The sequence below is a fragment of the Aegilops tauschii genome, chromosome 4, assembly GCF_002575655.3.
Source record: "Aegilops tauschii subsp. strangulata cultivar AL8/78 chromosome 4, Aet v6.0, whole genome shotgun sequence".
NCBI classification, from domain to species: Eukaryota; Viridiplantae; Streptophyta; class Magnoliopsida; order Poales; family Poaceae; genus Aegilops; species Aegilops tauschii.
In genome coordinates this window covers 459,881,068-459,908,768 of record NC_053038.3, presented here as the reverse complement: position 1 = coordinate 459,908,768, position 27,701 = coordinate 459,881,068, and the positions used below count along the sequence as shown (strand labels likewise).

Sequence of the window (27,701 nt, the reverse complement as noted above, 5' to 3'; positions counted from 1 at the left end):
ATGGGGCCTTAGCACGACGACTTCCCGACCGTCTACAGCAAGAAGTTTTGCGCGCTCGGTGAGGGAGGAGTGATGACGGTGGTGCGTCTTCGGCTCACTTCAGTGCTTGTAGTCGTCGCTAGGTGGTCTACGGATCTGGATGTAATGTTTATTATTTCTAATGTTCGTTGTATTGCCATGTTTGAAGATGAATAGATCGGAAGTTTTCTTGCAAAAACCTTCTTAACTGCCTCACCTTTTATTGACTCATCAAATAAAATTATTTTTTAGATAAGCCAAAAAGTTCTTATCAAATAGTAACTGATTATTAAATAAAATACTAAAATTTATTTAGGTAGGTAAATCATAGGCAGGATTTGATAAACATTTATCTACACAATCACAATAGCATGGACAGGTAAATCACGGGCTAATGAAATATTTATATCCCGTTGCAACGCATGGGCAGCTATCAACCAAAGTAAAAAAGATCCCACATCCCCCCCTCAACAAGAGAGAAAAATCCAACACTGGGAGGGAGCAATGCTGCCTCTCAAATTCGAAAGGAACACTACCCGGCCTGTCCTCCATTGTCACCCCTCAGGTAAGGTTGTTGAGCAATATAATTATATAAGAAAAGATTATCTGCCAGCTATAGCTCTACTAATTAATAATCAATAATCAATCAATGTCTTTGCTGTTGTCAAAGCAACCAGATCGCATTGATCTCCTCCTTCACATGCAAGATGGGGTGAACCGATTGTTTTGTCAAAAATAGATCATCTGTGTCTTTAACACTACACACTGCAACAAATCTCAAGAAAAATGGAGCGGTTGCATCCGGTGGATGGTGGAACGCACGACCAAAGCGCGTTTCCAAATAGCTCATTTTCTAATCTAATTATAATCTGCACATGGATGCCACGAGCACAAGGAACATAATACTATATGCGTGTGCTTTCCACGAGGATTGGGAGTTCATAGATTGATTGCTAAATGAGAGATGAGAGAGGGAGGGAGGGAGGGAGAAACGGAGATCGTGAGTTCATGAAAGCTCTACCACGCGATGAAATATTCAACAGAAAATCGTGTGAAACGTACTCAAGACTGCATTACATGGACAGATCCTTGCACTCGTCGCCTCCCATCTTGTGTTCTTCGTTTCATTCTTCTTCTTCTTCTTCTTCTTCTTCTTCTTCTTCTTCTTCTTCTTTTTAATTTTTATTAGCGGCGTTGACACATGCATGCCAGCGCTGGATTGCTTTCCTAGTGAGCGGCAGTCCCATGCGTTGCCAATAAATTTAGCCGGGACGTTGAACTAATTAATGCTAATTAGTTCATCGATCGTGCCCACACCTATCTCTCCAGCTGTCGTCGTCGTTCGTTGCTTACTGTGCAAGGAAACGTGCAGCACGAGTGGCCAGCATGCACACCATGAATGGCAGTTTTTTATCAACGACACATGCCAGGGCGAATTCGATGCTTCTGAATGAGATGGCGCGGAACGGCAACCAGTAGTAGTAATCTCCTGCAACGACGTTACCCTCTCTGGATTGAATTGTAATCAAGTTAGTACGTAGCAGTAACATGCATGCATGCATGCTCGCACGAGAGACGTTGCAGGAAGGATCGATGGGCAAGGCGGTATAGTATTAGTATTCTAGTATAAATTAACAAGCATTTGGGCCATGCCTGGATGGTGGATGCCTGCGTGCGTCCTCTGGTATAAAGGCCAGCCCGATGCAGCAGTTTCTTGCAGCACAGCCGAGCAGTAACGGCAGCACTGCAGCAGCAGCAGCTCCACCGCCGTCGCCGTCGCCCCTGCGTTCGAGGCCACCCAGGAGAGACCAGCAGCAGCAGAGCATCAAGGAGGCGACCATGGCCGACGAGCACCAGGAGCTCACCAAGGCCTTCTCAGGTACGTACGGTGTACCAAATTATTAAGCACTGCACTGAAACTTAACGGTGATCTCTTCTTCTTCTTGAACGATCACCACTCACATTTGGTTTCGGTCTGCAGGGATGGGCGGCCTGGGCGTGGAGGAGACGGCGTTGGTGTCGGCGCTGGGGCGGTGGAGGAAGCAGCCGGAGAAGCGGGCGCAGTTCCGGAGGGGCTTCCCGGGATTCTTCGAGCCGGCGGCGGCGGGGGCGATCGAGCGCTGCTCCGACGACTACGTGCGCCACCTCAAGACGGAGTTCGCCCGGTTCAAGACCCTCATGGTGCTGTGGGCGATGCACCCGTGGGAGCGCGACGCGCGCTGGGCGCACCGCGCGCTGCACAAGAAGCACCACCCGGCGTCCGTCCTCGTCGAGCTCGCCTGCACGCGCGCCGCCGACGAGCTCCTCGGCGCCCGCCGCGCCTACCACGCGCTCTACCACCGCTCCCTCGAGGAGGACGTGGCGTACCGCGTCAAGGACGCCGCCGCCAACCGCCTGCTGCTCGGGCTCGTCACCGCCTACCGCTACGAGGGCCCGCGCGTCGACGAGGAGCTCGCCAGGGAGGAGGCCGCGGCGCTCTCTGCCGGCCCAGGCGCCGGCGCCAAGGCCCAGAGTCAGAGCGAGCTCGTGGTGCGGGTGCTCGCCACCAGGAGCAAGCCGCAGCTCCGGGCGACCTTCCGGTTGTACAGAGAGCTCCACGGCAAGCCGCTGGAGGAGGAGTTCGGCGGCGACGCGCCGTGCCTGCGGGAGGCGGTGAGGTGCCTCGAGTCGCCGGCCAAGTACTTCGGCGAGGTGATCGACGGGGCGTTCAAGGAGGGGGCGGACAAGCAGGCCAAGGCCGCCTTGACCCGCGTCGTCGTGTCCCGGTCCGACGCCGACATGGAGGAGATCAAGGAGGCCTACCTGAAACAGCACGGGGCCAAGCTCGTGGACGCCGTCGCCAAGAACACCCACGGACATTACAGGGACGCGCTGCTCGCCATGATCGGAAAGTGATCCATGCATCGAAGCTCAGCTGGAGCCGGTCTATTTGCTTTCCTTTTTGCTATTTACCTTAATTTATCGCTTTTTGCAGGGCAGCGACAGTTCGTGTTAATTATTTACTGCTTATCTTACGCCCAAATGTATGGATATTTCCACCACCCCGCATGATTGATTGAATAAAAATAATTTTTCTTATCAATGAAGTGGCTCAACAAGTTTCTATTGAGTCGTTTTTGCAAGGTTGCATGCAAGAATCCAGCACAACTATTCTGCACACATTCGTCAAAAACAATCTACCTCCGAAAAAGAAACACGTTTTTCTTTTGCTCTCTAAGAACATCTCCAGCCGCGCCCCCAACAGGCCCCCAGTCGACTTTTCCCGCGCCGGCGCCGAAAAAACGCTTCAGTCGCGCCCCCAGAACGCCGAAATCCGTCGGCTCGCCCTGTTTTTGGGCCCGGCGATCGCAGGCCGAACCCGGCGCACTGGGGGGTGCTCGAGGGCTCCGGCGCAAGGGAAAAGCATGTCTGGCCCACACCGTCAGGCGAAAAGTCAAGCCTATCGTTCATAGTCGCCTCCCACCCCCCGCGAGCTCGGCCGCCACCCGGCCGATCCCGGCGCCGCCCACCGCCCACCACCGCTAGATAGGCCATTCCCCGCCGGAAAAGAGCAGAGGTTTCGCCGAGACAACCTCTCCACCATCGTCTGGGCTATTTTTCCGGCGTTCCGGCAGTGGGGGGGGGGGGGGGGGGGGCAGTGTACCGGCGGGTGCGCGCCCACCGCGCCCGCAGGGTGGTCGGCGATTTGCCTGCCTCGGCAATGGACTCGGACGACGAGGAGGCACTCGCCGCGCTGCTGGAGGAGGAAGCCGATGCCGACGTTCAGGAAGAGGAACATCTCATGGTCCTCGCCGCCCTCGCCGGCCTGCTGGCAAGCAATGAAAAACCGCGACGAGGTGGCTCGGCGCCGGGGCGGATGAAAGCAAAGAACCGGCATCGTCTCGAAGGCTACTGCATGCTCTACTCCGACTACTTCGCCGACGCTCCACTGCACGGCGACAAAGTATTTCGGCGCCGTTATCGGATGAGCCGAAAGCTCCACTGCCTCGTGGGTCCCCCTGATTTGTTGAACTATATAATTTGTATTGAATTATTTGTTGTTGCACTATTTTGTTGAACTATTTGATTTTCTGTGATGAACTATGTGATAAAAAATTATTTTTGTTGAGAATTCAATGCCAAACCACGCCGAATATGGGCCGATTCTCGCCGATATCGGGCCATTTTTCGCAGAAAGTGGGCCGAAAAGCGGCCATGAATGGGCCAATATCGGCGCTTGGGGGCGACCTGGTGGCGACGGCTGGATGCCCAACCGCCCTCAGAGCCGATTCTACCGCCGGCTCGCCCCCAGGCGGCGATTTTTATGCCTCCTGGGGGGGGCAACGGCTGGAGATGCTCTAAGCTTCTGCTAGATATTCTCTCTGCAAAGCTCAATAAAGGTGATGTGGAACGCCTCGGAAACGATCTTTCACGGTGCCAAAGAACTCACAAGAAGCAACAACTATCTCTCTCGAATGGCAAAGAACAAGAGGAAACACTCTCAAATAAATTAAAGCGGATACGATTTACAAGGATGCAACCCAAATCATAAAACTTGTGAACCTATGCAGAATCACAAGAGGGAACCACAAGAATCATATATGAATTAAGGACAGGCCCTCCAATCCACACACACACGAGCTCCAGCTAACACTCAACAAAACTAGTGCTCACAGCACAACACAACCTCACCGGCTGTCTACAAAAATAACTCAGAAAATTTCATCCCCCTTCACATGGAACAACTGGGGAGTACTTATACTAGAAGAACCAACTAGTCAGGTGTGAAAACAACACAAAATAAAGGGTAAATCCGTGAGCTCCAAGCTGTAGCAGGAGCAAACTTGTTGAGCCTCGCGCTATAATTAATTCTTGGACAGCTTGCACGGAACTCAAATGATGCACCGTTTTTTTAATGAAAAAATGACTTCAATTACCATCTTTTCCGACCTCTAAAATGTGCTAGACCCTTCTAAAATTAATTAGGTTTATGTGGAAAGTTGCAGCTGGAAATCTGATTTGTCATTTCTCCCAAAATAGGCACCGGAAGCTTCCCCACTAAGATAATGGTTTTGCCCATGTCTTCCTTTGGCTGCTCTAATGGTTTAACATTTGTGCTAAGATGAACCTCACTCTTTGATGCCTCGGTCATTACCTGGTCCACATCATCCTCCCTTCCTTCGAACAAAGCCGTCCTCGGTTTTGAGGTATTCTTTTTGGGCTTCTTCACGTGTGGGAATTGCTCAACCTTGAGTGCTTGATCCACCATAGGTTCCAAGACATGGTTCACTCCTTGATGCATGAAGGAATACTTGTTAGACCTCCCATGGTGAGTAGCATTGTGATCAAACTGCCACGTCCTTCCCAAAAGAAGATGACAGCACCAAAATAAAACATACAACTCATACCAATCTAGATCATCAATCAACCCAAAGACAAAGGATATCTACTCAAAACATCATAAGATGGCAACACATCATATACCACCTTGTCCACATAACTTGCCATTGAAAATTGCGCCCTAGCACGATGTGTAATCTTCAACTTACCAACACCATTCAACCACTTAACATAATATGGCTGGGGCTGCCTCCATGTTGATATCCCAAGAGCATGCACAAGGTCACTACTGATGATGTTGTAGCTGCCTCCATCGATGACCACCTTGTAGTTTTTGTTCTTGATCTTGCAAATGGATTGGAACATATTTTGTGGTTGGCCCTTCTCAACATAGGAGCATCATCATGAGCCACTTTGCGAACCATGAGATTAACACCATCTCCTCCATCTGAACTCAGAGGTGCTCCGGTCTAAAAAGTACAATATGTTGCATCTTCCTTCTCAGATTCATATTTGTCACTTGAGTCATCGGTGACATACCAATCATTTGTGAGCAGCACCTTCTTCAAATTAGGACAATCCTTCTTGAAGTGACCTCTACCCTTGCATGTGTGGCACTGAATATTACTAATGCGAGTGATAGGAGTATTGGAAGATTCAACCTTTGATGCATTAGCTTCTTTTGCAGTCATCTTGTTGTGTGAGCGAAAATCTGCAGCAACACTTTCATCTACTTCTAGTTGAACTGAACCTCTCCAAGTGCTTGATGTATAGGTTTGGCTGCGATTTCGGCGACGCTTCAGCTGCTGCTCTACATGAATAGCTTGATGCACAAGTCCACGCAAATCTTGATATGTAACCATCACTATGCTTTCTTGCACATCTTCATTCAGCCCATGAAAGAATCTTGACATTGTGGCCTCCTCTGGCTCATTCACTGTTGTCCTAATCATCAAAATCTCCATTTCTTTAAAGTACTCGTCAACACTAGAGTTACCTTGGCACAACTGTTGGAGTCGATTGTAAAAGGTTCTTGTGAAATGTTCAGGAACAAAATGCCTCTATAACAGAATTTTCATTTGCACCCATGTCTCCGGACGACCTCCAGCACGACACAATTGGTTCCACCAAATCAAAGCATATCCGGTAAACTCAATGGATGCATATCGTACCTTCTTCTCCTCTGTATAGCGGTGGCTATCAAAGATTTGAACCACGTGCATCTCCCACTCCAAATAATCATCAGGCTTGGTTTTCCCATTGAACAATGGTATGGTAAGTTTGAATTTATCAATCCCATCATCTTCATGGTCACGATGAGCACGCCCATGACCTCTTCCTCCCATGACAAAGCCTTCTTGGCCTTCTCCATGATGATCATGATGAGCACGTCATGGTCGAGGCTCGTAGTAGTTTCGAGCATCATCAGAGTGGTCGCTTCAATGCTCTCCATGGTAGTCCTGTTGTATGGGGAGTTGTCGATGTCGACCCCGTGCAGCAAGCCCATCTCATGGTGGAGACGATGGCGCCCAAGTAGCACCTCGCTGGTCGTGGCAAGCACGCCGAGGTGGTGCAGCGTAGTAGCTATGAGCATCGCCCGAGTAGACGTGGATGTGCTCTCCATGCCCCTCCTCAAGGTGGCGTTGGCCCTGCTGTTCGGGGAGTTGTCGATGTCGACCCCGTGCAGCAAGCCTATCTCGACGGAGTTCCTCGGTGAGGGAGTCGATTCTTCGGCCAAGGTCTCCACGGCGAATATGTGCCTCTTCACCGTGTTCAACACATACTCTCGTGTATCCTCCAATGCCAACACATAGGTGGGCTGCAAGCTTGGATCATACACGGGAAGTGGCAGCTCCTCCATGAGGCACCCACCTCCATACACACCATCAACACTGCTAGACCTCCTTAAACCCATGGAAGCTTCTCAAGAACAAAATCAATAAGAGAGAAAATAGCACCGTGAACAACCTAAAGCTCTGATACCAAGATGATGTGTGACGCCTCGGAAACGATCTTTCACAATGCCAAAAAAACTCACAAGAAGCAGCAACTATCTCTCTCAAATGATAAAGAACAAAAGGAAACACTCTCAAATAAATTGCAGCGGATAACTAGCTTGGTTTACAAGGATGCAACCCAAACCATGAAACTTGTGGACCTATGTAGAAGCACAAGAGGGAACCACAAGGATCCTATATGAATTGAGGACAGGCCCTTCAATCCACACACACACGAGCTAACACTCAATGAAACTAGTGCTCACGGCACAACACAACTTCACCGGCTGTCTACAAACATAAACTCAGAAAATTACATCCCCTTCACCTGGAGCGAGAGTGCTTATACTAGAAGAACCTACTAGTTAGGTGTGAAAACAACACGAAATGAAGGGTAAATTCATGAGCTCCAAGCTATAGCATGAGCAAACTTGTTGAGCCTCACACTATAATTAATTCCTGGACAACTTGCATGGGAACTTGCATAATTTTTAACTCAAGACCTCAAATGATGCACTTTTTTTTAATGGAAACTGACTTCAAAGACCATCTTTTCCAGCCTCTAAAACGTGCTAGACCCTTCTAGAATTAATTAGGTTTAGGTGAAAAGTTACAGCTGAAAATCTAACGTGTCATTTCTTCTAAAATAGGCACCAAAAGCTTCCCCACTAAGATAATGGTTTTGCCCATGTCTTCCTTTGTCAGCTCTAATGGTTTAACATTTGTGCTAGCATGAACCTCACTCTTTAATCCTTGATCATGATCAGGTCCACATCATTAAGCACTATTTTAAAAAGAATATTAAACACGTCACAGGTCAACATTTTCATGCACATGAGCTTCAATCATTTGAAATACACTATATATAACCAATGGGCTAACTTGAAAAACAAGATTCAGTTCTTGTAGTCAAACCAACAAACACGTAAAAGGCACTAAATTAGACAGCAAAGCCCAAAATCCCAGCAAGCCTATTCATAGGAACAGAAGCACCATCCTCCACACTAAATCTGATCAAGAACAAAAAATGGTAAGTTCAGAAAGAATAGGGGAAGAACAAGAACACAAGAGAAGAAAAAAGAAACATTGCTACAAACAAAAAACACCGACTCTATAGCAATCGACCATCAAATCCATTCACTAAAACATAAAATAAAATAAAAAAGGGGCAGCTAGGAAGCGCACAGCATGCCGGTGCTCTCACTGCCGTCTGCCCCCATCTTTACCTCACGCACGAGCATGGGCAATCCCAGCTGGATCATTATTAATTTTGCCTTCATTTGCTCTGCACGGCAATCACAGGGTGCATTAATCCGCTAGGATTACAAATCGGAACGATAGATTCACTGCGGCTGGAAATATCTTTGCAATGACAATACATAAAATTCCACTGATTGGTCTCAAACCCGGAGCACACAACTACAGCAAACAACATCATAGAAACATAGATGGCCCTTTATTACAACATCTAGTCCTTTGTACTCTACTGCGCATTCCAACCCGAGGGGCAGTAAGTTCTTCCAGTTGTGGCTGGAACACCTCACTCATAATGTCACGACCATCAGCTGCTTCTGTTCATCAAAGATAAGATCATAAGAATATGACCCACACGTATATTTAACAGGATCTACATGTGGATGAGCAACAAACAGTTTCAGCAGTTGCTGTGTTGAGCCTTATGCCAATTTCATCATAACTAAAATAAGCTCAGTATTTCAAAAAATCAAGAGAGGGAGAAGTGTTCTGAAAATAACCCACATGTGGCATAAAACAACATTATCAGATATCCAAAACGGTGCTCGAGCACAGATGAGCTATTTATCCTGGTTCTTGGTAGGCATGGAGATTGGTGTGCCAGAGTTTATATAGTGTTCTACATGTTCAGTATTTTTTCACTGCGGTGTTTAAACAATTTCTGACCGACGCATGATACTGCTATCGTGACATGAAGGGATCCCACTGGCACATCTTTTTTGCTACCTTTCAGATCCGAGCCAATGCAGTCAACATTAATACTGCATATGCCCCGTTTATATACTGTGACTACTGACTTTGTAAAGGAGTGCAAACGAGCAATGCTCTACTAGAATATTTGCATCTATCAACATCTCAGAAAACATCACACCCTTCAAACTCCAATAGATAACACCAATAAAATGAAAATATGACATCTTTCGGAAAAGTAATGTACAGAAAGGAAAAAATAATCAGAAATCACTAACCTTCAACTGGCAAATTATCCCTTAAAGGTTGATTATTTAGCCAAAGGAACCCCTGCACTTGCGAGACCAACATAAGCAACTTTTAGTCCTCCGACACCCAGAATTACCTTGGCTCTGACCATAATCATATGTAAGCTCTGTCATTGGAGGAATATGCTTAATTGCAAAGAAGGCGATGTGTGGATATCCCTCATCACCATGGTCATATAGAACTGGTTGCCAAAAAACATTAGGTGAGCAGCTGTGGTTCATGAAGCGAGCTATGTTACCAGTATGTTTTGCACTAATAATTATTGGCAACTGCTTAGATGATTCGTTTAAGTCAGAAAGACTGGGTTCACCCAGTAATTCTGGTGCATAGTTCCATCTTAAGTTCTGCTCCGAAGGAGGGGTCTCAAAGATATAATCATCTTCTGCATCAAGAGCATTCTTGTCAACAATTACACCTGCATATTCACAGATAAATGTGCCTGCTCGGATTGGATCCCAACTACGCAGGCCCCAACCTCGATCTCCCGTCTTAAACACTTCAAAGTGGATCTGGATACCTTTTTGTACAACCCGGTTCCGGCAATTATGTAAACAAGTGCATGAATCATTGCACTCGTATAACATAGGCATCCGACTAACAAGTATGCCTGAAGCACTGTAAGGAAGGTCACCAGCATTTCGATGCGTACAAGAACAGTTGTTATCACCGGGTAGGCATACGCTTGTGCATTTGCAGCCTTGCATCTTTCTCATTGAGCTTGGGGAATTCATGTAGTTAAGTTTAGTTGTATAGGTGAAGTGGCTAGGACCTTTCTCATCGTCAACCTCATTTACAAGGCAGATAGGCTTACTTTCCACACCGTATGATATGTCGTGCAATATAACACGATCTCTAGAGGATGGATTTTCCCTCCATTTTTCAGTCTTCTTCCACACTGCAATGCCATCAGGTTGTCCAGGTTCTCTGAGCAACTTGTGTTTAAACATATTGAAACCAGATTTCCCTTTCTCCACCCAGGCTTCTCTGATCTGGTAAAGGCCATCATATATGTATATCTTACCAGTTGAACAAGTCAAGTCTTTCACAGTGCGAACGACTCTAATGGGATTACCCCTATGCAAACTCCTCTCCAGTGCAAGATTACCTCTCTCAAGCTTTTGGTCATCCTTACCAGACATGCCATGTCCACTGTAAACCAGAACATCTGGATCATCATCTTCGGCATCCTCATACACACCAGCTGACACAATACTAATGGCCACGGGGTCCTCCTCGTTACCAAACTTAGCAGACATATAATCTATCCCTGCCATGCTCTGACTATTTAACCCTACCAGGCACATCTCGATTCTGAAGTAGAACATGTCACCAACCTCGACACCTGGAACCTCTCCAATCCTCTTGTTCTTATTGAGGCGAAGTTCAGCGTTCATCATGATACTCCCAGCCTTCAAGTTTTGCTGCTGCTTTGCTACTTGCTTCACCTCATCCAACTGCACGAGCCGTCGTCGCAGTGCATCAAACATCATAAGCACATTATCTGCGGACTCCCTGGGATCGTCTGAAAACAAAGATGGCAGGTGCAACAGGCTTGTGTCAATTTTTTTAGGCCGGCCACGTTTTGATGTGTCACCACTGTCAACATCTACTGAAAGGCCAGAATGACTTGAAGGAGTCACTGAACTATCAGGCACACGCTTCGGCCGCCCTCTCTTCCTCTTACCACCCTCCAATAAGGTGACTGCAGAAGGAGTCACTGAACTCTCTTTTGAATGAACTGGAGGAGTTGAAGTATCTGAACTATCCTGCACAAGCTTGGGACGCCGCCCCCTTTTCTTTGTAACAGATTCATGTACACTAGATGCGGGAGGTGTCTGTAAAATAGGTGTACCATCTGCTACAGGCACTGGAGTTGGTAAGACAGAAACATCTGGCACACGCTTGGGTCGTCCCCTCTTCCTCTTGCCAGATTCCTGTGTGACGGCTGAAGGAGGTGTCTGGAGAACAATATTATTAACTTCTGGAGGAGCTGAAGGAACCAAATGAACTGTAGGAACCGTAGGAACCGGTTGAACTGGAGGAACCGAAGGAACAGTAGTGGTATCTTGCACACGCCTGGGCCTCCCCCTCTTCTTCTTACCAGATTCCTGTGTAGTGACTGCTGGAGGAGTTTGCAACACAGGGGTAACCATTGTGTTGTTTGTAGTACCATTAGCATTAGAAGGTCCATTCATATGAGCCGTATATGGCTGCACCTGGTTGGGATCTGCAGGAGCGGACAGTGATGTTAACATTGGCGGAACACCACCAGCCATTCCCAGTTCGGTACCTCCAGCATATGGTCCAAATGGGGTGACACAGACAACTGAAGATGAGCTTTTAGGGGTGAAAGTGTGCATCCCAAGCGGTGCAGGGAACATGGGGGTCAGTGTGCGCAAGGGTTTGGCGTCGAGGACTGCTGCATAATCCAATACAACTGAAGCCGGGTGCTGATTTCCAGCCATTGTAAGCTGCCAACTGATCTTTCTCAAATGAAGACTTATGCCAGCAATTCCTTTGTCTTTGTCTACAGGTCTACACTTGTCCACAAGCCATACTTCAGAGAAAGCTGAAAAAAAAATCCTTCAGTGCCTTGAGTGTAGAATTCAGAAAGAACTTAAACTGTTATTGGTGTAATGCAGATAGTGAAGTATTACCAGCAGATCTAGAAAAAAAAATTAAGTCTGATTGTTCATCAGATTACAGTTCACTGATTAAAGATGTGCAAAATTAATAGCATAATCATGACAAATAAACAAAGATAAAGTATCAATTAAATTTTGCTTGGTAACTATGCCATCAATCAAACTGTAAACATTGTTATTTTTGTAATATTGAGATTGCCCATCCAAAAATGGCATTAGTATTCGACACAATGCTTCCATGGTATTATAAGCTATGGCAGCAAAGTATCTTAAAGCTCGTGTATTAGACAGCATGAAAATTAAAAATAAAAACATTTTTCTGGATTCAGATAGAGTAATACTTACAATTGAAAGTTTTATACACAAACAGTTCAACCGTTTTTAGGCTACAAATGGCTCAGAGCTAAGCCAACTTCAAGGAGCATAGCACGGAGAATGAGTTAAGCAGAAAGGACCTATTAGTAGGAATCAAATAGATGTTTGTTGTTTGCTGTTTGAATATGTACGACAACAGAACTAAGATTAGACAATAACTTCCCATTTGTATAACATCAAGTCAGAAAAATGGCAAATTTAACACATAATAATTGATGGTGGTACAAACACAGTTGCAGGTAAACAACCAAAAGTTCAAAAAGAATAGCTGGTAATACATTGATGATTTAAAATGATTACCCTACTGACAATTAAAATTTAAAAATGGTAACAATTAATACAACTGACATTATGCCAACTGGAAATTTTATACACAAACAGTTCAGCCGTTTTTAGGCTACAAATGACTATGAGCTAAGACAACTTCAAGTAGCATAGCACGACGAATGAGTTAAGCAAAAAGGACCTATTAGTAGGAACTGATAGACTTGTTGTTTGCTGTTTGAATGTGTACGACGACAGAACTAAGATTAGACAATAACTTCCCAAGTATTGCAACATAGGATTGCAGAGTAACAGGAAACACTACAATTAAACATGGGTGGACACATGTGCACATTGAAAATGGGTTGATTAACAGTCAAACGTAATAGCCAAGTCTTATTATATGCATTCATAGTACAGGTCTACAGGACCCCGCAAAGATTGATCTTGTGCACAAGTACAGACTGAGCCAGATGGATCAGACTAGTACCCCACACCTAAATGGCCTGAAAGGAAAGCTTTGGATTTGATGGCTCACAGGAAAGGAATTTAGGAAGGAGGATGACAGGGAAGAGGCCGCCGGCAACTCTGGAAGAGTTCAGACTTCAGACAGGCTTGTGTTAGCCGCAAAGGCAGGGGAGGGGGCTGCAACTTATACGAAAAAGCTATTTTGAATTCACGCGCCACGTGGGCTCGAAGAGGCAGCGTATGTCCCCACTATTGTGGCATGTTCCCAGATCCACCGCAAGCAACATCTCGCCACTAGGCGCCAGCCCGCGCATCCTGTCAATGGTTGGTTGACTGCCAGCTGCAAATCCACACCGCAGCACTACCATCCCGCCCAAGGTGCTTCCCTAGTACAAAAATTGCAACCATGCTTCATTTTCTTCAAACTTTAATTTAGATTCCTCACTCCTTATTTTTCTGAATTGTGAATTTCTATAATGGGAGACAAAGTGTACATACATAATATACAATGATACATACATCACATGGAAAGCATGCCAAAAAGTACAGTGCATATAAAGCTCAGTCCATCAAATGTCATGTGAATAGATGAGGACTATAGACCAATCAACACTTGCAGTCTCACGTGTTGGCACAAAGCACTGCACAAAACACGAGGAGAAAAAATTCCCTAGAAAAATGAGTGGATGGTCATGTTCACCTTGGTTATTAGGCATAGCAATGGCCAATGTGGTCATCGAACAGAGATGGGACGTAGCTGCGCATCTTAGGAGAGAGTTGCTAACCGAATCCATAATAGTCTAAATACGCCCTTAACTCGTATATATAAGGGTCTAGTCGTATTTTTTAAGTTTCTTATTGCTGTGATTTACAATTGGAGAAATAGACATCATTATGTTTTTAAGCAACATAAGTAGTGCCCCGAATCAAAAAGCAAAAATGAAGCCAGGTAGTTTCTTGAATTGTACTCCCTCCGTATCTCAGTTTAGCACAGTGGGTAATGATTTCAACCTGCCCTCCATTTCTATCCCAGATTCACCGTGTGGTCTCCTCTTCCTTATCATAGCCGAACAATTACAGCCATAGCTTAAAAACATAGCAGCAAGAGCCCCGAAAACAGCAGCTCCCCTAGTCATCCTTGTCCTAACCATCCTCTTGCATCTACAATGCGCGTGTGCTATAAAAAAAATCCACATCGCACAAACGAAACAACTCCCATCAACAGTCGTATGCGCAGCAAGATACATTCCAAAACCATGTTGATGTAAAACAAAAAAAAAACTCGAGATCATGTGGACGGCGACATCGATCCACAGCTAGGAAAACATTCTACGACCATGTAGTACGCGGGTAGCAGATCTCCGTTTCTTACCTTGATTAGGAGGGAGAGGAGAGGAGAGAGCCGAGCCCTGCCGTCGCTGATCCCCTGGCCGCTGGTCCCGTGAGCCGCGGCCGCCGAGCAGACAAGGAATCGCGCCGCCGCGCCGCCACGGCAGGGGGAGAGACGGAGGGGAAGAGCGGGGAAGATTTAGGGCTTTCTGTTCCCCTCTCTCTGTCGGGTGAGTTGGAGTGGAGTGAGCAGGATGAGATTTTGCGTCACGTGCTGTCACGTGTCGCCCGAGCACTGTTAGCGGGGTGGGAGTGGGACGCGTCAGTTCGGCCGATTCGGCGAAATCACTAGCGGGGTGGGAGTAATAATTAGGCCATTGCTACAAATCATTCTTCGCCTTGGGCCGTCGGATCTCGGATGCGCTAGCGCGCAACGCTTTCGCGCTAGTTGCTCAATCCGTTGCTTGCTTCTCCCTTCGATCGGTCAACGCAGCCAGCTGAACCGTAGCAGCCGCACCCTCCACGGCAAATTTGACAATATTGACATGAGGATGTGTCATGGCTGGCAGGCGGGCCCCATCAAGACACAAGCATTGACCAGTGGGGTCACCGTAGCAGAGAAGCAGAGTGGTGCATCCGTCGTGTAAACGTTACAGCTGGACCGGTGTGGTTGGTGAGGCTGTTAAGTAGCGAGTCGGGTAGCGATCCAGAGGCATCGAGAATTATTGTTATCGAATAGACTAAAGAGAGAAGTTGTCCTTCTCCTTCCTGGCATCCTTCCTCTCTAAGAAATCCCCACCTACCTCGTTTCCCCCTCGATCCAGATCAGGCCCCTAACAGTTGGTATCAGAGGTCCAGTGATCCGGGGACCTGGAGACGGCATACCCCCGACCACGCTACACCACCAAGCAGGCCTTGAAGACAGCGGCCATGGAAGAGCAGCTCGCAGCGCTCATCCAATCGGTCAAGGAAGGCCGGGCGGCTAACGACGCTCGACTTGAAGCGATCCAGACCTCCCTCGAGCTATGGCGCCCGGCGGTGACGAACCTGCAGAACCAGCTCGACGAGCTCCGCACCCAGGTAGGGCGCATCGCCCTCCACCCCGCGCTCGCAGATCCGTCGAGCGCGGAAGCGGATTCCGCACGAGAAGCTGTGGATCTTCGGCAAGCGGCGCGTACTGGGGAGGAGCCCCCAGCGGCCGACCCGGGGCACCACGGGCCAAGTGGCCACGACGTCATCAACAACTCCGGGGGCATGATACACGGGGTGGTCACCACCCTGGCACCGCCTCCGGCCAAGGGTGCGTTCTATTCTCCTGTTGTCAATTCCAGTTCCCGCAGCTTAGAGTTGAGTCGTGTTCCAGAGGACGAGTACCACCACTCGCACCAGGCTCGTTGGGCTCTTTCGAAGTTGGATTTTCCGCAATTCGATGGGGGAAAATCCACAATTCTGTAAATCCAAGTGTGAGAAGTATTTCGATGTGTATGACATCCCCAAGGAGATGTGGGTTCGGGTCTCTACACTGCACTTTACAGGCAACGCAACGCGTTGGTTGCAATTGCACGAACTAGGCACGAAATCATTCACTTGGGAAGAGCTTTGCACTGCTCTGTGCGGCAAATTCGGACGAGACCAGTACCAGGCGCAGCTCCGTCAATTTGCAGCACTTGGTCAGACAGGGACAGTGTCGGAATACATGACACGCTTTGAGGAATTGATGCATCAGATATTAGCTCACAACTCGGGGTTTGATCCTGTGTATTTCACAACCAAATTCGTTGATGGGTTGCATGCGGAAATTAGAGCGGGTGTTGCATTACATCGACCCCGAGACTTGGATACTGCCTTTTCCTTGTCTCTGTTACAGGAGGAGATATTGGATGCGATGCCTCGAAGGGAATTCCGGCGTCCAGACCTGGGCGTGTTCAGCAGCGACCCCTGCTGGCACTGGCTGCGCCTCCACCGCGCGCAGTGCCGCCTCCTCCACCAGCCGCAGCGGAGGACAGGCGCGGCGTCGACGGGGCACACGCAGCAGATCGGCGACCCGATCAAGGCCGGGGCGACGGTCGCGTGGCGGTGCTTCGCAACTACTGCAGAGCAAGAGGGCTCTGTTTTAAATGTGGGGAACGCTGGGGCCAAGGCCACCAGTGTGCTGCCACGGTACAACTGCATGTCGTGGAAGAGCTGCTGGATTTGCTTCAGGCTGAGGGGGATGATCGTCAGGATCAAGCAGCAGACGAAGAAGAGGAAGAACAGCTCATGTCCATTTCTAAGTTGGCCACCACAGGGCAAACAACGCCTCGCACGGTCCGTCTGTTGGGGCACATTGACAAGCAAGAAGTTTTGATACTGGTCGATTCGGGCAGCTCCCATAGTTTCATCAGCGAGTCAGTAGCAGAGCGCTTTGCCAATCGCATTTGTCAGTTCAAGCCGGTGACAGTCAGAGTGGCAGATGGTGGCAAACTCACTTACTCCGGATATATTCCAGAATGTCAATGGCAGGCGCAGAAGCACAAGTTCAGTACTGATCTGCGGGTGCTTCCTCTGGGCTGCTATGACATGGTCATTGGCATGGACTGGTTGGAAAGTTGTGGACCAATGTTGATTGATTGGACTGAGAAAACATTGCAATTCCACCACCAAGGGCAACTGATACAAATGCAAGGGTTACGTCAGGAAGTTAAGCAACCAGCACAGATCTCAATTGAGCAATTAGAGCAAATGGAACAAGCGAACGCAATTGCTGGTGTGGTGATGCTCTGTCTGTCGGACCAAGCAGAACAACAGGAACCTCTCCCAGCTGCTATCTAGCGTGTCTTGGACCAGTTTCAAGTGGTGTTTGACGAGCCGTCAGGACTGCCCCAACGGAAACCATGGGATCACGCCATTCCTCTGGTGGCAGGCGCGAAACCAGTGAATCTTAGGCCATATCGCTACACCCCGGAGCAGAAAAATGAGATTGAAGCACAAGTGAAAGAGATGCTGCGGCTAGGGCTTATCACACCTAGTGTTAGCCCGTTCTCTTCTCCGGTACTCTTGGTGAAAAAGAAGGATCAGACTTGGAGATTTTGCGTGGACTTCCGGCATCTCAATGCAATAACCATCAAGTCGCGCTATCCAATGCCAGTGATCGACGAGCTCTTGGATGAGTTGGCAGGTTCCATGTGGTTCTCTGATACGTCTCCAACGTATCTATAATTTTTGATTGTTCCATGCTATATTATATTCTGTTTTGGATGTTTAATGAGCTTTACTATACACTTTTATATTATTTTTGGGACTAACCTATTAACCGGAGGCCCAGCCCGAATTGCTGTTTTTTTGCCTATTTCACTGTCTCGAAGGAAAAGGATATCAAACGGAGTCCAAACGGAATGAAACCTTCGGGAACGTGATTTTTGGAACAAACATGATCCAGAGGACTTGGAGTCTACGTAAAGCAATCAACGAGGAGAGCACGAGGCAGGGGGCGCTCCTACCCCCCAGCGCGCCCTCCATCCTCATGGGGCCCCCGTTGCTTCACCGATGTACTTCTTCCTCCTATATATACCCATATACCCTGGAAATATCAGATACGGAGCAAAAACCCTATTTCCACCGCCGCAACCTTCTGTACCCGTGAGATCCCATCTTGGGGCCTTTTCCGGTGCTCCGCCGGAGGGGGCATTGATCACGGAGGGCTTATACATCAACACCATAGCCTCTCCGATGATGTGTGAGTAGTTTACCTCAGACCTTCGGGTCCATAGTTATTAGCTAGATGGCTTCTTCTCTCTTTGGATCTCAATACAATGTTCTCCTCGATCTTCTTGGAGATCTATTCGATGTAATCTTCTTTTGCGGTGTGTTTGTCGAGATCCGATGAATTGTGGGTTTATGATCAAGATTATCTATGAACAATATTTGAATCTCCTCTGGATTCTTTTATGTATGATTGGTTATCTTTGCAAGTCTCTTCGAATTATCAGTTTGGTTTGGCCTACTAGATTGATCTTTCTTGCAATGGGAGAAGTGCTTAGCTTTGGGTTCAATCTTGCGGTGTCCTTTCCCAGTGACAGCAGGGGCAGTAAGGCACGTATTGTATTGTTGCCATCGAGGATAAAAAGATGGGGTTTATATCATATTGCATGAGTTTATCCCTCTACATCATGTCATCTTACTTAAAGCATTACTCTGTTCTTATGAACTTAATACTCTAGATGCATGCTGGATAGCGGTCGATGTGTGGAGTAATAGTAGTAGATGCAGAATTGTTTCGATCTACTTGTCGCGGACGTGATGCCTATATACATGATCATACCTAGATATTTTCATAACTATGCGCTTTTTTATCAATTGCTCGACAGTAATTTGTTCACCCACCGTAGATTATGCTATCTTGAGAGAAGCCACTAGTGAAACCTATGGCCCCCGGGTCTATTTTCCATCATATTAATCTTCCAACACTTAGCTATTTTTATTGCCGTTTATTTTACTTTGCATCTTTATCATAAAAATACCAAAAATATTATCTTATCATATCTATCAGATCTCACTCTCGTAAGTGACCGTGAAGGGATTGACAACCCCTTTATCACGTTGGTTGCGAGGTTCTTATTTGTTTGTGTAGGTGCGTGGGACTTGTGCGTGATCTCCTACTGGATTGATACCTTGGTTCTCAAAAACTGAGGGAAATACTTACGCTACTTTACTGCATCACCCTTTCCTCTTCAAGGGAAAACCAACGCAGTGCTCAAGAGGTAGCATTCTCGAAGCTGGACCTCCGAGCAGGCTACCACCAGATCAGATTGTTGCCGGAGGACGAGCCCAAAATGGCCTTCAAGACCCACCATGGCTACTTTCACTTTCAGGTGCTGTCGCACGGCGTGACGGGCGGACCTCCGACTTTCCAGGGTACCATGAACATAGTGTTGTCACCCTTGCTGTGAGAAGGATTCCTCGTGTTCATGGATGACATTCTAGTCCATTCTAGAACCTTGGAGAAACATGTGAGTTTGTTGACGTAGGTGCTGCAAATGTTGCAACAGAATGGGTTCTACGCCAAAAGTTCAAAGTGCGCCTTTGCTCAGAGAAAAATTAGCTACTTGGGACACGTGATAAGTGAGCAGGGGTGTCAACTGATGACACTAAGGTGAGCACCGTGAGGGATTGGCCAGTACCTGATACAGTGAAGAAACTACGTGGGTTTCTCGGGTTGGCAGGATATTACCGTAAGTTTGTCAGAAACTTTGGAATACTTAGTAAGCCCCTAATAGATCTACTACGCAAAGGTGTGGTGTTTGCCTGGACACCCACAACCGATGCTGCCTTCTGTGCTATCAAGAAAGCTCTAATTGAGGCTCCGGTGCTGGCACTGCCAGATTTCTCAAAGACCTTCGTGGTGGAAACTGACGCCAGCGCAACAGGGATCGGTGCAGTGTTGATGCAGGATTCCCACCCAGTAGCTTACCTCAGTCGAGCATTGACTCCTCACAACCTGGGGCTGTCCGCATACGAGAAAGAGTGTTTGGCCTTGCTCCTGGCCATCAACCACTAGCGCCCATACTTGCAGCACGCGGAGTTCGTGGTGCGCACAGACCAAAAAAGTCTCCTGCACCTGAATGACCAGCGCTTGAACACTCCCATCCAACAGCGAGCATTTACAAAGTTGCTCGGGCTACAGTACGTGATCCAATACAAGGCAGGGATCTCGAACAGAGCAGCTGACGCCTTGTCTAGAAAAGAACACGGGCGGGACACAGAGCTAGCAGCCTTGTCAGTATGCAAACCTGTATGGCTGGAAGTAGTACGGGTAGGGTACCAGGAGGATGCTGCTACAAAAGAATTGCTAGCGCGCGTAGCGCTGAACCCAAGTGCTGAACCAGATTACCAGCTTCAAGGGGGGTGCTGAGATTCAAAGGGCATGTTTGGCTGGGACCGGACACTGATACTCAACAACATGTCATCAGGTCGTTGCATGACAGCGCTACGGGCGGGCACTCGGGGTTTCACGCCACATACAACCGCATCAAACGCCTGTTTGCTTGGAAGGGGAGGAAACAGCAAGTGAAAGAGTTCGTCAAGTAGTGCCTGACCTATCAGCAAGCCAAGACTGAGAGAGTCTCGCCGACAGGGTTGCTTCAGCCACTCCCTATCCCAAAACGGCCCTGGGCAGTGATATCCCTCGACTTCATCGAAGGCTTGCCCAAATCCGGTGGCTATAATGCTATCCTGGTAGTGGTTGACAAATTCTCCAAGTACGCACATTTTGTGCCGTTGCGACACCCGTTCACGGCCCTTGACATCGCCAAGACCTTCATGCATGAGATTTACCGACTCCACGGGATGCCATTGGGGATTATATCGGACAGGGACCGTATCTTCACCAGTCAGGTATGGCAGGAGCTGTTTCGCCTGTGCAGAACAGAGCTGAGGATGAGTTCTTCGTACCACCCGCAGACGGACGGGCAAACCGAGCGTGTTAACCAGTGCCTGGAGACGTACTTGCGTTGTTCAGTGCATTCCTGCCCTGGTAACTGGTCAAAGTGGCTCTCGTTGGCGGAATATTGGTACAACACCAGCTTCCACTCCGTGCTCGGGCGCACTCCGTTTGAAGTAATCTACGGGCAACTGCCACGGGAGTTCGGCATCGATCAAGTGGACAACAGCACTGTGCCGGACCTGGCAGCGTGGTTGCAAGAGCGCGAGATCCTGCTGGACCACCTGCAACAACAGCTGAAGAAAGCTCAGGATCGAATGAAGAAACAGGCAGACTGCCACCGTACCGATCGGTCGTTTGAGGTTGGTGATGCGGTGTTGCTAAAGCTACAGCCCTTCATTCAAACTTCCGTGGCGAGGTGACCGTTCCAGAAGCTGGCCTTCCATTACTACGGACCGTACATCATTCAAGCTAAAGTGGATGCAGTGGCGTATCGACTTGACCTGCCAGATACCAGCAAGATTCACCCAGTGGTGCATGTATCCTTGCTGAAGAAAGCGGTGGGGGCGACCATTCCAGTCAGTGCAGAATTACCTCCACCTGACTCCGTTTTGCAGGCACCTCACTATCATAGCCAAGTGTTGGAGTGCAAGATGGTTCGTTCCCAAGGCGAGATGCAGCTACGCGCCCTGGTGCAGTGGAGCGAACTACCGGCTGACCTGGCTACTTGGGAAGACCCAGAGAAGCTCTAGGAGAGGTTTCCATCGACACCGCCTTGGGGTCAAGGCGGTTCTCAAGGAGGGGAGAATGTCACGGCTGGCAGGCGGGCCCTCATCAAGACACAAGCATTGACCAGTGGGGTCACCATAGCAGAGAAGCAGAGTGGTGCATCCGTCGTGTAAACGTTACAGCTGGACCGGTGTGGTTGGTGAGGCTGTTAAGTAGCGAGTCGGGTAGCGATCCAGAGGCATCGAGAGTTATTGTAATCGAATAGACTAAAGAGAGAAGTTGTCCTTCTCCTTCCTGGCATTCTTCCTCTCTAAGAAATCCCCACCTACCTCTTTCCTCTCTCGATCCAGATCAGGCCCCTAACAGGATGAAATCATTTCACACAATGAACTGCTCCTAAAAAATTTCACTCAGCTGACCTTTTTGAGTGGCGCCTGACACGGAGGCACCACACCCTACGGTGCAGCGCCTAGCACGTAGGCATTGCACCTCTGTCCAGCGTGGCAGCCTTGGGGCCCGCACCAAGCAGTGCAGTGCCTCAGAGCTAGGCGCCACACATGTAATGTGCAGCGCCTAGCCCGTAGGCGTTGCACTGTGATTTAGATGCAGCCGCCGCGCGCTAGCCCTCCCCCACACCCCATTCTTCTAGCAGCAGTTACAGAAGCATCCCGACGGCGGTTGGCTCCTCTCCCCCTCTCAATACCCTCTCCAAAAAATTTCAGATCTGAGAATTTGGTCCGTGGAATTTTTCACCATTCCATCCTACAAGGTACTCTCCTCTGATCCCTTTCTTTTCCTCCGTAAATTCGTTCACATTTGTCTCATTTAGCCAAGTTTTGGTGGAACCCTTGATTTGCCTGGATTTGATTTTTATATGATAAATTGAAATAGTGTGGTGTCATTTAGGATTTGTAGTCATTGTGGAACCTAGATTGTTCAAGTTTTGGTGGTACCCTTGTGTAGATTTGTAATATTGATATAGATTTGTGTGATTAGGATTAGTAGATGATTTGTAATCATTGTTGGACCCTAGTATTTATGATGGGTATTTGTGATGATTGTTGACATCCTTTCATTGTATATCTTAGATTAGTATTCAACTTTCCTTTTAGTGTTTACCGATTGTTGAATACGTATGAAATAATGCTCGCATATTAAATAAAGCATAGGGAGTAAGCTAATGTATGTTTATTGTTTGAAATTTTGTAGGATGGTTTGGCTTCTCGATGATCACTGGGACACTCAACACCGGGCGTACTTTATGTCGGTGGAGCAGCGGGTAATAATGAAAGTGGCCAGTATTATGAATTTTGTGTTTATTTCAAACACAAATGCCCTATATGTAATTTTCTGATTTGCTTGTTTATAGGAGCTTGCACCTCTGAAGATTCGGTCTCACGGGTTCACCCTTGGGGGGATGCACTATGAAGAGCGGTACACACCGTACGTAAGGGAGACAGGACTCCTCCCTTTCATTCAGTTGGTCAGCCGGTCGACACCACCCCTCAATGCTGCATCAATCACCCCGCTTGTTGATCGTTGGAGGCCGGAGACACACAATTTCCATCTTCGGACTGGGGAGATGACCGTGACGCTCTAGGATATTGCTATGATCACTGATCTTCCTATCGAGGGGAATCCTCTTTGTATGAGCACCGATTCTGATGGGTGGCGTGAGCAGATGCATGCCCTTATCGGTATGGTTCCTCCGGAGCCTCGGGAACCAGAAGCAGAAGACAAGAAGGAAAGAGTTGCAGCCGGTGCTCCTTTCACCTGGATTGCATGGAACTTTGGTTCTTGCCCTGATGATGCTAATGAGGATGAGGTCAAGACATATGCTCGTGTCTACATGTGGTATGTTATATCCAGGACTATGTTTGCTGATGGCACAGACAAGAATGCTCCATGGATGTGGCTGAAGGCGTTGACCGTCTTCGATAGCAAATGGAGTTGGGGTTCGGCGACACTGGCTTACTTATATAGACAGGTAGGCAATTGTTTATTTTCACTTCATTGGTACATTATCAATGCGATCTTCCTGTTAATTGAACCGTGTTTTCTTCTATGTGTAGTTGGATGAAGCATGTTGTAGGACCTCAAAGGACGGAGGTATTGGTGGTTGTATGCTCTTACTTTCTGTATGGAGCTGGGAGCGATTGCCGGTTGGACGACCGAAGACCGTGAAGTACGAGGATTGGGACGACAAAGACGACCCACTACGGTTCCTCACTTGGGCTTACAAGTGGGATGTGTTAAATGAGACGACAGATGATCCCTTGGTCATGTACAAGTTGTACACGAGCGAGATGGACACGATTACGACTGAGCAGGTGACTTGACATTGCATAAGTGATTCTCATGCTTTTATTGTAACTCGAAATAAATTTTGCATTCTATGCTATGTTGCAGGTGGAATGGGGGCCGTATGGAAAAGGGGATAGTTTTGGTAACCCTAGAGAGTTCGTGTTGAATCCGATGTGCCTTAGGGATAGGGATCTTTGGCATATGCGATGCCCACTCATATGCAACTGGGCGGTTGAGCTTCACATGCCACATCGGGTGTACCGCCAGTTTGGTTTGTTCCAGCCACACCCGCCGGAGTGGGAGGACACGGACAAGTTGCTACACGTGTAAGATAGAATTAACCTTGAGCACTTAGCAGCTTCTCGGTGGTTTCGATGGTGCTAATATTATGTTTTCTAACTTGCAGGTAGGATAGGAGAAAACAGCGGAAGATCAAGGACTGGGACAAGCATCACGGGAAGTATATCATACAGTTCGCGCTTAGTGTGGAGCAAGCTAAGGCTGAAAAATGATCCCAGCTTCGTGAGCACTGCCCGATCGCGTTCAACAACTACCTCACATGGTTTCTTGCAAGTACCCGTGTGGAGATATGCAAGTCGGCGTATAATGAGGAGATTTTGGAAGATCCCACCGTCTTCGATGAGCTAACCCAGCACTAGTACAACAAATTAGTCAGGGAAGGCACCCGAGTCCCTTCAGCTCCAATGATGAACTTTGTGGTATTTCCCTGTTTGCTTTCCATTCGCACTATTCACATCTTTGCTTGCCTAACACGTTAATGTCGTTTTTGTTCATAGCGTACCCAGATCAAAAAAGCAGCTGATGAGACCAAGACTATTCTGGAGACAACCCTGGTTGGGAAAAGCGATGGGGAAGGTGCACTTCGAGCATTCATTAAGGTTCACATCTCCTTCAATTTTCCATGTAACATGTCTTGCTACGTTCGATATCTCATTCACTTGTATATGTTGCAGCGCCAAGGCCAAAGGTTAAGGCGGTTATCGAACCTTGTCGGTTGTCGTGACCCCGAATATGTATCACCTCAGCGGTCTAGGTCGGCGACCCCATCGGATCCCACTTCTGGCCATGGTGCTCCTTTGGAGGATGAGGATGTGGGTGTGGTCACCCAAGAGGTATGCCAATAGCATATATTAAATTATTGAGGCATTGCTTACTTTATCCTCAGACAAGTTCTTTTCCACATCGTTTGTTTTTTTAATAGGTTGCTGATGACATGACCTTGGAGACCTATCAAGTTCGGTCAGCATATATGTTAAAGCATAGGAGGGGAATCAATAAATACACACCCGAAGACTTCACCGAAAGAGGCAAGAGGACTGTCGGCACCTCGCGGATGGCGGCTTTGGATGACTATGTGGATGAGGTGGAGGAACCAGAGCCGGAGCCGGTTGCTTGTGCAAAGAAGAAGAAGATATCCGTCAGGAGGGGGGAAGAGGCGGCAATAAGCGCGGAAGGAACTAGTCGTCGTCCTCTTTTTGTTATGTAACTCGTTGAACTTGAAGTGATAGTAGCTCTTAGTAATGTTGAACTTGAAGTGATTGTATCTCTTAGTAATGTTGAACTTGAAGTGATGGTCACTCTTAGTAATGTTGTCTTTGTTGAAGTTGAAGAGGTGTTGAAAATGTCATAATGATGATCATTACTGTTTGGCCTGTGATGCAAGTATATGTATAATTATTGAAAATGTGCCTGAAATGTATGCAACACTTCATCTTTTACTTCTGCGGTTAACAGAGCCATGGCGCCTAAGGGCTAGGCGCCACACTGAACGGTGCAGCGCCTCTGCTCCAGGCGTTGCACTGCATGGTGTGGCACCTAGCTCTGAGGCGTTGCACGTCTGGGAAGAGCTACCCAGAGAGCAACAGAAACTTTTCACCCAGTTTGAGGGCCAAAAAATCTCTAAGTGTTGGTGTGGCGCCTAGACGTGAGGTGCCACACTATATTGTGCAACGCCCAACATAAACTTTTTACCCAGTTTGAGGGCCAAAAAATCTCTAAGTGTTGGTGTGGCGCCTAGAAGAGAGGTGCCACACTATATTGTGCAACGCCTAGCTCTGAGGCGTTGCACAATATAGTGTGGCGCCTCTCTTCTAGGCGCCACACCAACACTTAGAGATCTTTTGGCCCTGAAACTGGGTGAAAAGTTTCTGTTGCTCTCTGGATAGCTCGTCCCAGACATGCACGCCTCAGAGCTAGGCGCCACACCATGCAATGCAACGCCTAGCTCTAAGGCGTTGCACGTCTAGACAAATTTCCAGAGAGCAGAAGAAAGGTACAGCCAGATATAGCTCAGTGTGGCGCCTAGCTCAGAGGCGCCACACTATATTGTGCAACGCCTCGGAGCTAGGCGCCACACTTGGACTTAGCGAAATTTTTGGCAGAGAAGTGGTTGCAACCTTCTGTTGCTCTCTAGATAGCTTGTGCCACTGTGTGACGCCTAGCTCCAAGGCGCTGCACTGCGCTGTGTGGCGCCTGGCACTTAGGCATTGCATATGTGGACAAATGTCCACACCAAAAAAGAGTAGTGTGATGATGTCTAGTAGCATTGATGGCAAGAGAACTATGAAAGACAACATATGCACACAGTGTTGGAGATATGCCCTAGAGGCTATCATGTATGATGATATTTCATATGTGTTTATGAATAAAGATAGTCCTTGGACATTATCAATGATGTGTATCAGCAAGTACGTGACTTGTTTGTGGGACTATGCATTGTATGATGACTGTCCTAAAAGGTCCCTAGTCGAAAGGGCTGTGTGGACGCGCAGCCAACTAGACTAGCATATGACACGGTCGATGGCTTGGTCTCACTAGCCATGGAGCATTGGATGCTAACCGGATAATATGGACTTGGAAGGATCTGGTCGGATTCGACGTAGTCGGATCCGAGTCGAGATAAGGTCCGAGTCGGATCCGAGTCGAGATAAGGTCCGAGTCGGACAGACCCAACTATGAGACGCAGCGATATGTCATCTGTGAGTCTCTAGTACAACATACGTTCTATGTCCTAAGACCTGAGCTGGCACATGTACTCGGGATGGTGACAGACTTGCTTTGGGCTGACCAAACGCTACTCCGTAACTGGGTAGTTACAAAGGTAGGTTTCAGGCTTGTCCAGACCCATGCTGCGAGACATGGTCGAGCAAGATGGGATTTGCCCCTCCGACCAGGAGAGATATACTCTGGGCCCCTCGTGTGATCCGACCAGGATAAGCATGGCCATGCGACAAGGATTATGAGATAATCCGGATAGTGGTCGGCATCACTGGAACGAGAAAGAAGTCGGGCTAGCACAAGGATGACAGACTCGCCTTGAGCTCAGCAACATATATCGTGTGGCAAAAGGAATGGAAGTGTGATTTACAGGTCCGCCTAGCCAGCTTCATAGTCTGCTTGGTGTTCGGCATGCCTTGCTAGAGGCCGCTACCAACCGTGCAGTTCGAAGGTGATCCGAACTGCGACCAAGCCGACTTGAACCATAGGGGTCGCGCGCTTAAGGGAAGGAACCTACGAGGTCGGATCCGAGGACACTGGTCGGATGTGATCCAAGCTATATTC

General features: G+C 47.9%; 2 protein-coding genes and 1 pseudogene across 3 annotated transcripts; 2 read left to right on the top strand and 1 right to left on the bottom strand.

The window, feature by feature from the left end:
• Positions 1-1,476: 1,476 nt before the first annotated feature.
• LOC109751472 (annexin D4) lies at positions 1,477-3,105 on the top strand. Its single transcript, XM_020310354.4, has 2 exons — positions 1,477-1,897; positions 2,000-3,105. Exons 1-2 carry the CDS (start codon positions 1,720-1,722, stop codon positions 2,911-2,913), a joined length of 1,092 nt encoding a protein of 363 aa, XP_020165943.1. The 5' UTR covers positions 1,477-1,719; the 3' UTR covers positions 2,914-3,105.
• Positions 3,106-8,424: 5,319 nt separating this feature from the next.
• LOC109751482 (histone-lysine N-methyltransferase, H3 lysine-9 specific SUVH3) lies at positions 8,425-15,020 on the bottom strand. 2 transcript variants are annotated; one of them, XM_073496943.1, is made up of 3 exons: positions 14,712-14,967; positions 9,664-12,156; positions 8,425-8,619 (listed from the first exon to the last, which is right to left on the bottom strand). In XM_073496943.1, the coding sequence occupies exons 2-3, from the start codon at positions 12,050-12,052 to the stop codon at positions 8,507-8,509; spliced, it is 2,502 nt and encodes an 833-aa protein (XP_073353044.1). In that variant the 5' UTR covers positions 12,053-12,156; positions 14,712-14,967; the 3' UTR covers positions 8,425-8,506. The 2 variants fall into 2 exon arrangements, with proteins under 2 accessions (XP_073353044.1, XP_020165952.1); XM_020310363.4 differs by having other exon boundaries at positions 8,596-8,905; positions 9,557-12,156; positions 14,712-15,020.
• A 5,972-nt stretch (positions 15,021-20,992) lies between these two features.
• LOC120963522 (uncharacterized) lies at positions 20,993-24,243 on the top strand (annotated as a pseudogene).
• The last annotated feature ends 3,458 nt before the right edge of the window (positions 24,244-27,701 follow it).

Excerpts from the sequence above, each read along its gene's own strand:
- LOC109751472 (XM_020310354.4), top strand. The coding sequence starts at position 1,720 with ATGCAGCAGTTTCTTGCAGCACAGCCGAGCAGTAACGGCAGCACTGCA. Across the intron at positions 1,898-1,999 it reads GCTCACCAAGGCCTTCTCAG|GGATGGGCGGCCTGGGCGTG; the intron begins GTACGTACGGTG and ends TTCGGTCTGCAG.
- LOC109751482 (XM_073496943.1), bottom strand. The coding sequence starts at position 12,052 with ATGGCTGGAAATCAGCACCCGGCTTCAGTTGTATTGGATTATGCAGCA. Across the intron at positions 8,620-9,663 it reads TGATTATGGTCAGAGCCAAG|AGCAAATGAAGGCAAAATTA; the intron begins GTAATTCTGGGT and ends ATTGCCGTGCAG.